General features: G+C 52.1%; 1 protein-coding gene across 5 annotated transcripts in view; it reads left to right on the top strand.

Moving 5' to 3' along the window:
* KLHL18 (kelch like family member 18) overlaps window positions 1-10,154 on the top strand; it is a 121,581-nt gene that overhangs the window by 81,893 nt on the left and 29,534 nt on the right. For 2 of the 5 annotated variants that reach the window (XM_014585198.2, XM_014585201.2), the window contains exon 1: window positions 5,550-6,167. The exons of 1 other annotated variant lie outside the window; for it this stretch is intronic. In XM_014585198.2, coding sequence (XP_014440684.1) covers window positions 6,024-6,167 — 144 coding nt within the window. In that variant the 5' untranslated portion in view covers window positions 5,550-6,023. Of the gene's footprint in view, window positions 1-5,549; window positions 6,168-10,154 lie in introns of those variants that run through there. 2 more of the 5 variants (XM_014585199.2, XM_014585202.2) reach the window with 2 other exon arrangements.

Raw genomic sequence — 10,154 nt, forward strand, 5'->3', positions numbered from 1 at the left:
TATATATATACACACCGACCAGAGAGGGTGGAGAGAAAGAGAGAGAGGGAGAGAGAAAGTAAGAAAGCAAGTTGCCAGGCCCTGTGGGAGTCCAGCGCCTTAACTACCATGCTACCTGCCGGCCCCAAGTCCTGCCTCTTTTCAATGAGCCGTTTGAACTGCCAGGGAGAATCTCCTTGAGATGCCCTTGTGATGCGCATTTCATGTTTAGGAAGATTCCATTTGGGTTCCAGTTACGCTGTGGCCATGCTGGTGAGTTTGGGCACCAATTGCACAAATGAGAGGGCGTGAGACCGCCTGACCTGTGGGTGGGAGACCGCTGGCAACCTGTTACCAGCTGAGCAGTGTCCTCGGGGGTCTCCCGGAGGCGTCTGGAGTTTGGCCGGCTAGGGATGGTTTCTCACTTTCCCTCTCTGTCTCTGGTGAGCACACACTCCTTTCGGCAATAAAACAGGGACGGGCAGATGGTGCAGTGGCTACATCACTCGACCCCACGGGGTTGACCTGGACCCAGAGACTCAAACTCACGTCAGGCGCGTGTGCCTGCGTGCCCAAGATCCCGAGAGGAGACTGGGGGAGACGGGATCGCAGCATGGCCATCCCCTTTGGGGGGTGATTTCTCACTGTCTCTGACTCTCTAGAGAGTGTACGGGCCCTGTAGCAAAAATCTCTCTGTAAAAAAGACCAAAAGCCCTAAGAAAGGGGGGTGTCGGGCTGGCCTCATAGCACAGCAGTTAGGTGCTGAGTGATACCACGTGCCACGTGCATGTGTGTGTGCCCCAAACCCTGACAGGATGGCGATGTGGAGGGAAAGGGCTGCAACATGACCGTGCCCCATCGCAGGGGCTTCTCCACGTCTTCCTGAGAAAATACTGGGTGAGCACTTTCGTGCCTGAACCCCCCTCTGGTGAGCGTACATGCCCTCTGACCATTTCCTTTTTAAGTTAAATAAGCAGAGAGGCCTCCACTTCATGTTGGGTGAAGCGTGCCTTTTCTCCCATGTCCGTGGGCTAGCATGGTCATCAGGATGGGAGGCGGGGAGGACGCAGAACCAGCAGGTGGGGACTAGTGTCCGGCAGGATTTAGGAAAGGACTGCTGGTTTAACCCAATCTCTGATTATTTTAAGCTGCTCATAGACATCTGTCACTGTCACTGCCGCTACCACTCAGACTTGAGAGGGAGACGCTTAGGATGCTCTGTTGTCCACAGCCATCAGGGTTGGCTTGTCCAGGACTGCCACTGCGTTCTCCGTGACCCCGTCCTGACTCGGGCCTTCTCTGCTCTTCTCCCGGTCGCCCCAGGTCTGCAGCCGCCGCTGGCTGTCTCTCCGTGTCCTCCGTTCTCCGTTTCTGGCCCTTGCTCTGGCATTCTTTCTGCTTAGTGTGTGCACTCGCATCTGCCAGGGAGTCCTGCCCAGCTTCGAGGCTCTTTGACATTTTCTCTTCTCAAGGGGAGAGACGCAGTTGCGCCTTCCCCGTCTTCGACAGCGCTTCACATTGCACAAGGGGGCACAGCTGTCTCCCCAGCAGCCTGTGTGTTTCTGTTCGGCAAAGACCCTGCACCAGCGTCTTTCTTGCCACAGGGGGCCTGTGTGAGGCCCCGGCTCTGCAGACAGGCTGGCGTCCTCTCCCAGCCCTCCTCTTTCCACTGGCACTTAACCATACCATCAGCCTCGCCTGGGAACCCGTTTGAAATGCAGAATTTCGGGCCCTCCCCAGACCTACTGAGCTGGAATCCAGTGATTCTTACACCTCATGCATTTAAAATTTGAGAAGCATTGCCCTAACACCACTCCCTTAGCGTGCTGAAGGAGTGGAGATGCATTTGAGTGTGTGTGTGTGTGTGTGTGTAGTTTTGGTTTTTTTGAAGTTTTTGCTATAGGGCACTTGTGCTTGCTGGAGAGACAGAGAGACAAAAAGTGAGGAATCACCACCACCCCCACCCCCCCGGGTGATGGCCACACTGCACTCCCTCTCCTCCATTCTTCTCTCGGGATTTTGGGCACACACACCCAAGCATGAGTTTTAAGCCTCTGGGTCCAGGACTCAAACCATGGTGGACCATGTGGGAGTCCAGTGATGTAACCATTACACTATCCGCTGCTCCTGCATTTGAGTATTGTTCCTCCCCTCCAGATAACCTCCTGACTCATGGGCACTATCTCTCGTCTAGCATAGTTCTGGCATATTTCAGATGCGCAGAAGCTCTTGCCGAATCATCCAGCAGGGCCCGTGGTGGTGTTTGAGCCGCTCCTCCCTTGGTAGGCCGTGGAAGCGTGTTAACTGTGCACGTGCTTTGCTAGGTGCGTGCGGCTCACGCTGTGAATGGGAGTCAGCGTCTGTCTTTGGTGTTTATAGATTACTGAAGGGAAGTGGATACCCATCAATTAATTCTGAGCAAGGCAAAGTGTGATCAAGTCTGTAACTGCACAGACATCACCAGAGGCCTAAGGGAACCCCACGGGGGTGGCAGTTATTCACGGGTCAGGGGTTATGGGACGTTGACAGACACAGAGGGGGAAGAGGCATTCCAGGCTGGGGGTGGTGTCCAGAGGCCCACGCCTGAACCTGCACATACAGTAAGACTTGGAAGAGCAAGGCGGAAGTTAGATCGGGGGCAGGCTGGAAGGCAACTGCATTCCCCGTGTTCTCCTGGCGAGGCGTGTGGGCCGCTAAGATACACCTGCAAATCACTCGATGTTGGTGCAGTTGAACATTCAGTGGTTTCTTGAGACCTGCCCTCCCCTCCGCCCTGCTCCTCCCTTTCTAACTTGCTCGGTGTGGGAGGTGGTGGGAGATAGGGGAGGGGTTGGGAGAGGTGCGGACAGGCCTGAATGCTTTAGCTCTTCACATGGGACTGCAGCCCTGACTCTTTTTTTAGTGTCAGCTTTAGCCACTTCCTCCCTCACCTCCTTCCTCAGTGACTACCCAGTGAGGCCCCATGAAACAGAGACACCGAAACTCGTCAGTAGAGGTGCAGACAGTGTACTCAAAAGTGCCATTCAAACCGCAGGCCAAACCCTCTGTCTTATCATACTTACCATTCGTTTCTCAGCCCCGCAGGGTCGGGCTCACTGGGCATCGCTGCTGTGCGGCGGTGCACAGGCGACCCCTGCCTAGATTCTGAGCTGGCAGGCAGGCCACCTTGTTAGAAACCTACCTGAACAAGGTAGCCAGCATGCTTACTTGGCCCTGCACGGCAGAGGGTGCACTGGAAGTCAAGCCTCCACGTGTTGGCCTTAAACCTTCCCCTCCTTTCTTGATCCTGTGACTTACTTCAGCCAGCTGCTCTTTCAGATAACCGTCCCTACCTTCTGCCACCTTTGAGCTCCCTCTCTGACCAGCTTACCAGTTCTGAGCTGAAGGTCGGTTTGAAAGAAGAGGTGAAATTCATCAGAAATGTCGTCCCGTGTTTGTATCTCAGCCGAAGGGCCCTTCAGTGAAATAGGAGTTCGGTCATCGAGCACAAAGCCCTGCTTGAAGAGCTAGGACCCAGCTCTCTGTGGAAAGAGTATTTGGTCTGGAGGGAGTGACATTTGCTAGGGACTGGACAGTGTGTGCTGCACTGCAGGCGCGTACCCGGTGCCAGGGGAAGGAGAGGGTGCCTGCTTGGAAGTCAGGGAGGCCCCCCAGGAGGGAGCATTTGAGCTGGATCTTCAAGGATGAGGACTAATTCACTGGGCAGAAAAACAAGGGATTGTGGTTAAGGCGCTGGACTCCCACATGGCTGACTGTGACTTGAGTCTCAACCTGGTGGCTTGAAAAACCATGCCAGGCTCATGTGTGTGCCTGCCCAGAATCACAGGAGAGTGGAGGAAAAGGGATTGCAGTGTGGCCGTCTGCCCTGGGGGTTATTTCTCACTTTCCCTCTCAGTGTCTCGTTCCTGTGAGTGTATACACCGTGTGGCAAAATCCATAAAGAAAGAAAGAGGGACTAGCAGTTAGCATAATAGCTATGTCACTGGTCTCCCATGTAGTTGACCACGGTTCAAGTCCTGGACCCGGAGGCTTAAACTCACGCAGGGCGCATGTGCATGCGTGCCCAAGATCCCGAGAGGAGAATGGAGGAGAAGGGATTGTGGAGTGGCCAATCCCTCTAGGGGAGTGATCTCTCGCTTTCTGTCTCTCTGTCTCTCTCTGTCTTTCTGGTGAGTGCACGCACCCTGTAGCGAAAACCTCTCCAAAAAAGAAAAGAACAAAAAAGAAAGAAAGAAAGATGGGGTCAGGGTCCCAGCAGAAGAAACAAGACAATTTGAGGCAGTTGTCAGCAGCTTAAAAGAGAGGCATGCTCAGGGATGATCCTGGGTCAGGTGGCTAAGGGTCAGGTTGGGATTTGGATCCAACTTGTAGCAGTAGGGACCCCCAAAAATGGGGACTGATGTGACCAGGCTGAATTACATGTAGAGTTCAACAGAGACTGTGTGTTGGCTGCCAGACTTCCGGGAATGAAACAACAGATTGCTCGCTTGGTGGGGCCCGTGTTTCAGTAAGGACTCGCAGGTCGGTCTCAGTAAGGACTCGCAGGTCGGTCTCAGTAAGGACTCGCAGGTCGGTCTCAGTAAGGACTCGCAGGTCGGTCTCAGTAAGGACTCGCAGGTTGGTTATGTCAAGTTACCCGTCTGCTCTTGTCCAGGTACCTGCTGACCTCCATAGAGCAGACACAACAGCTACAGAGATCTCACAGCCACTCTGTCACGGTCACACCTGTCCCTTCACCCATCATCCCTAATCTCTGGGGACTTGCTCCTCATCTCTCAACTTGAGACTGTCATATAAATGGAATCATGGGCTCTGTGACCTTTTGAGTTCCATCTAAATTCCTGTGTTATTGATATATTTTCTTTATGTTTCTGAGTAGTTTTCTGTGGTGTGGTTGTAATGCAGTTTTCTTTTGTTAAAGAGATTTTTGCTATAGGACACATGTACTTGCAGGATAAACAGGGACAGAAAGCTAGAAATCACCCCCCTGGGGGGATGGCCACACTGCAATCCCTTCTCCTCTGCTCTCCTTGCGATTTGGGGCATACACGCACATACACCCTGTGTGATTTTTCAAGCCTCCAGGTCCAGGACTCGAACTGTAGTCAGCCATGTGGGAGTTCCACACCTTAGCCACTATGCTTCCTGCTGGCCCCAACACAGGTTTTTTAAAACCACTTGCCTATTGGAGGATATTTTCCAGTTTTTGGCTATTATGAATAAAGCTGAGATGACACTGTTGGCTGTTTTTGTTTTGTTTTGTTTTTGTTTCATTTTTATTTTGAGAGAGAGACAGGCACTCCCAACAGGGCTTCCTGTCACCATCCACCTCCAGTCTCAGCTGGCATGCCCCAGGGAGGGGTCCCAGGATGCAAACCCAGGACCTTTCCCGGCTGGGTCCAGTTGCGATACCACTGCACCACCACCTGGCCCTGTTGGCTGACGGTTTTACTCCTGGTCGTTGTCAGCTCCTGGGGCAGGAGCAGTGTCTCAGAGCGATTTCCACCCAGGAGAGGTCTGTTCTGGGAACCTTCGCTTTCTCTGGCAACACATCTCATGTCACTCCCCACCGGGACTTGCCCCACCTGTGACAGGAGCAGAACCTTTAGTGTCAGACTACACCGCACCCTGTTGAGCCAAAGATCCCACTAGGGCTGGGCTGGAAATAGAAGGTCTCCTGGTCTCTTCAAGGAAGAAATCGGGAAGCGAAGGGGTGTGTGTGCGTGTGTATAAGTGAGTCAGCATGGAGGTCGACAGTGCGGTCTCAGATTCCAGTTCCTCTTGCTTCTTCCTGGCCATGGATGTCCTAACAACCAGCAGGGACCTCAGCGCTCCTCCCGTGTGCAGGGATTTCACAGCCTTGTCCTCAAGGCCACATGTGTAGGATGGAGAAGTGATCGCTGTGTGTGGAGAGTTGCTTTTCTAAGTATGTAGGTGCCATCATGAACACAATAGACGCTCCCCGGATTCGTGCTGGGCTGCTGCTACTGCCATAACTGCTCTCCACGGGGAAACCTGATCCAGTTGAAGCCCTTACTTTGCAGATGCAGAACCTGAGGCCGGGGAGAGGACGGAGACTTGCCTGGGCCATGCAGACAGGTTGCAGCGCTCGACGCCACAGAGGGGGCCTGGTCATCTTGGCAGGCTTTCCCGGTTCTCATCCCGGTTTCAAATCTAACACCCCTCAAGTAAGAAGTGGCTTTTGTCGTGACTTGTCTACTTTCTCCGCCTCACATCCTATCTTGTTTTTGTTTATTTGTTTTTGAGAGATTTTTGCTACGGGGTGTAGTGCTCACCAGAGAGAGAGAGAGAGAGACAAAGAGATGGAAAGCAAGAAATCATACCTGGGGGGGATGACCACGCCGCAGTCCCCTCTCCTCCAGTCTCCTCTCAGGATTTTAGGCACGCATGCAGGTGTGCCCTGTGTGAGTTTGAAGACTTGAACCACAATCGACCACGTGGGAGTCCAGTGCTTTAACCAAAATGCCACCTGCCGGTCTCTACTTCCTGTCTTTTTAATATGTACACTTGAATGATAGAGGTTACTTTGATTTTTAACTTTATCAAAGAATATGTGTTCATGATTTTAAAAACCAAGTGTAGTGGAGGTACAACACATATATACATTTAAGTTACCCATTGACGTTGACTTGGGGCCAGCAAGTGGCATGGTGACTAAGGTGCTAGACTCCCAAACAGCCAGTCAGGGTTCAAGTCCCAGACCTGGCAGCTTGAAAATCACATCAGGTGCATGTGCATATGTGCCCCAAATCCCAAGAGGAGAATGGAGGAGAAGGGATTGCAGTGTGTGGGGGGAGATTTTTCTTTTTCCCTCTCTCTGTCCCTCTCCAGTGAGCACACATACTCTATGGCAAAAACCTAAAAAATAATAATAATCTCCCTTCTATTGTGTAACTCCATCACCTCTCAATTTCCCAAACAAAACTGTAGGCAGGTGTTAAAGTCGCAGGGCTTAATAGTAAAAACCACGCATAGAACCCTGTAGAAGAGGGGAGTACTTCAGGTCATGCTGCAGAGCTCCCTCCATTCAGAGAGAAGTTCTGTACCCATCCTTGGGGAAGCTCCATGCTGAGTCTTTGCTGAGTTTCAAGGACGTGGTTTGGGCTTTCCAGCTCGAACTGGCTTTCTGTAGAAGCAAATTGGGGAGCGTGGTACCAGGGAGCCCTGTGATAACTTGCTTTGTAGACACTGTTCATGGCCACTTTCCCGGAAGCTACATGGCTGAGAAGCTGGCGTGTGTGCGTGGGAAGCCAGCACCCTAAGCCAGCCCAGGCAGTCCTCGTGTATTCGGGAGCTTCGAGCTTCCCGCCTTCAGAGCGTGGTGTTTGCCTTAGGGCCATTTCTTTCTTGTGTCTTGTCTTGGACTTTCAGTCCAACTTTTCCAGGTACTCTTTCTGTCAGTTCCATCTCATTGGTGCTGTTTTATGGTTGTAAGTGTTTAGAGGTGGGTTTGTAACCAGAGTGAGTAAGGTAAGGCTGTATACCACGCCCAGGTTTCCTGACCACCAGGTACATGTTTCTTAGTGACAGTTTTTTCCTAAATGGTACCAGTCCACATTTCTTTGCCACCTTAGAGGAGAGAGTTGAAGAAACAGCACATAATTGCGGATCATTGGACAAAGGCGCCTTTGCGTGCGCTATTACTAGGGAAGCATTCGCCCTGTTAAATAAGCCAGAGTTCATAACAGCGTGGATATTTTCTCATTTATTTTGCCCTTTTCTGGAGAGGTTTTTGCCTTAGAGCTTGCCGGAGAGAGAGAGACAGAGTCAGTGAGAGGGAAAGTAAGAAATCAATGGCCACACCACAGTCCCCTCTCCTCCATTCTCGCGGGATCTTGTGCACATGCACGTGGCCTGGTGTTATTTTCAAACCTGCGGGTCCTAGACTCAAACCACGGTTGGCCATAGAGGAGTTCATTAATTTGAAAATTTTCTCAATTGGTTGAGGACTCAACTGGGTGTTCCTCTCTGACTCCACCAGTTAACAACTCAAGCGCCATTCCTTCTTTCACGCAGTAGCTGTTTGGCTGTGGGCAGGCTGCTTAACTGCTCAGTCTTGGTCTCTTCATCGTACACTGCAACACACAGCAGCTGCCTGCGGCACAGGGCTCTGTGAGGGCCGAGGAAACGTGCGTAATGGGGACTTGTGCAGCTCACGATGTGGAAAAGGGGGTCGGTAAATAATCATTTCTCGCAAAGTGACATTTTACAACTGAGATTACAAAGGAGAGTATTTGGATTCTAAAAGCCCCTCACAGAGGCATCTATCACGGGCTTGCAGAACTGGAAGGTCCTTTAATAGTTTTAGAACCAGTCCAGGACCCCTAAACATCTTAGGTGATAGACTCTTACATTTTAGGATAAACTGCAATCTACCCCCCTGTGATCACAGAGTCTGCATCCCCCATGGGGAACCCCTTCTAGGATTTGAAGATACTCCTCACGTCCCCCATGGCGTCTTCTCCGATCTCTTAGCCAAGCCCCATGGTGTTCCTTCCTGGCCCTTCCCCGTCTCGGTCTCCCTCTTCTAGACAAGGTCAGATTTGCCGCTCCCCTTAGCCAAACGGAGGACGTAGGGTAATCTGGCTAGAATATCCCAAGATAGGCCTGTCTTCTCTCTCTCTCTCTTTAAGTTTATTCATTTATTTCGTCCGTTAGAAAGCATAACAGAGAGAGAGAAAGACAGGCACCCCCTCCCCGTAGCACCTTCTTCCCGCAGTCCACCCACAGCCTTAGCAGGCCCAGATCCCAGGCCTGTGGGTGGACTCTGGGCATGCTCAGGGCGGTCCTGGGACAGGAAGCCAGGACCTTTCTCATGTGGGCCAGTTGTTCCGTCACTGTGCACCACCTGGCCTCGGCCTATCTTCTCTTTTTTTTTGGAGAGATTTTCGCTGTAGGGCGCGTGCGCTCGCCAGACAGAGAGAGACAGAGAGACATAGAGACAGAAAGCGAGAAATCACCCCCCCGGGGGATGGTCATGCCGCAATCCCTTCTCCATTCTCCTCTCGGGATCTTGGGCACGCACGCACATGCGCCCTGAGTGAGTTTTAAGCCACCGGGTCCAGGACTCGAACCACGGTCGACTACATGGGAGTCCAGCGACATAGCCATTACGCTAACTGCTGCTTCCCCGACCTATTTTCTCTTAAAGCTTTCTTACGGGGCTGGCCGATGGCGTAATGGTTATGTCACTGGATTCCCATGTAGCTGACTGCAGTTCGAGTCCTGGACCCAGGGACTTAAAACTGAACACTGGGCATGTGTGCGAGCGTGCCCAAAATCCTGAGAGGAGAATGGAGGAGAAGGGATTACGGCACGACCATCCCCCTTGCGGGGGGTGCCTTCTCTCTTTCTGTCTCTCTCTGTCTCTCTGGTGAGCGCAGATACCCTATACCAAAAATCTCTCAAAAAAACCCAAAAGCTTATTTATTGCACAAGAGAGAAAGGCAGAGAGGGGTATCCCAACAGGGCCCCAACACAGTGGCCACGATCCCGGGATTGTGGGCAGCACATGTGTGCCCAGCCTATACAGGGAGATGAACCATGATGTGGCCACGTGGCCGCAGCATGGCAGAGCGCTGCCCTTCTGCTGCACCACTGCCAGTTCACCCTGTCGATGTTCATGCAGCTTCTTCTTTTGTCTTTTTAATTTCTAGATGAAAAATAGAACGCATGCACAGCAGGTAAGCACAGGAAGTTGAATGCACTTTAACCTTCATCCTCTCCTGTAGCCCACTACGGTGATAGTCAGAGGGGAGGGTGCCGGTGGAATGCTGCAGCCAGAGAGCAGCCCCTGTGTCAGACTAGACGTCCAGGAGAGCTGAAAGCGTCCCAGGGGAGGGTTTGGAATAGGTCCAGAACTGGAGACACCAACATCGAAAACAGGAAGATTAGCTGAAAGTCTGTGTCGAAAGCAATTAGATGCCTACATCCTACATTCCCTCCCCCACTGTCACAGGGGATGGCAGTTTTAATCTTAGGTATTGAACCAGAAGCTCTGAAATCAGGCATCCCAAACATAGACGGGGTGGAATCTGGAGCAGCCCGAACATACGGACTTGGAGGAAAAGTGCCAAGCAGTGAGCCGTCACCCCCCATCTCTTACGGTTTTCCGTTTTCAGAGTATCTGCTTCGAGGCGCTCCTATGAGAGATC

Source organism: Tupaia chinensis, unplaced genomic scaffold (genome assembly GCF_000334495.1).
Source record: "Tupaia chinensis unplaced genomic scaffold, TupChi_1.0 Scaffold149184_1, whole genome shotgun sequence".
In the NCBI taxonomy this organism is placed as follows: domain Eukaryota; kingdom Metazoa; phylum Chordata; class Mammalia; order Scandentia; family Tupaiidae; genus Tupaia; species Tupaia belangeri.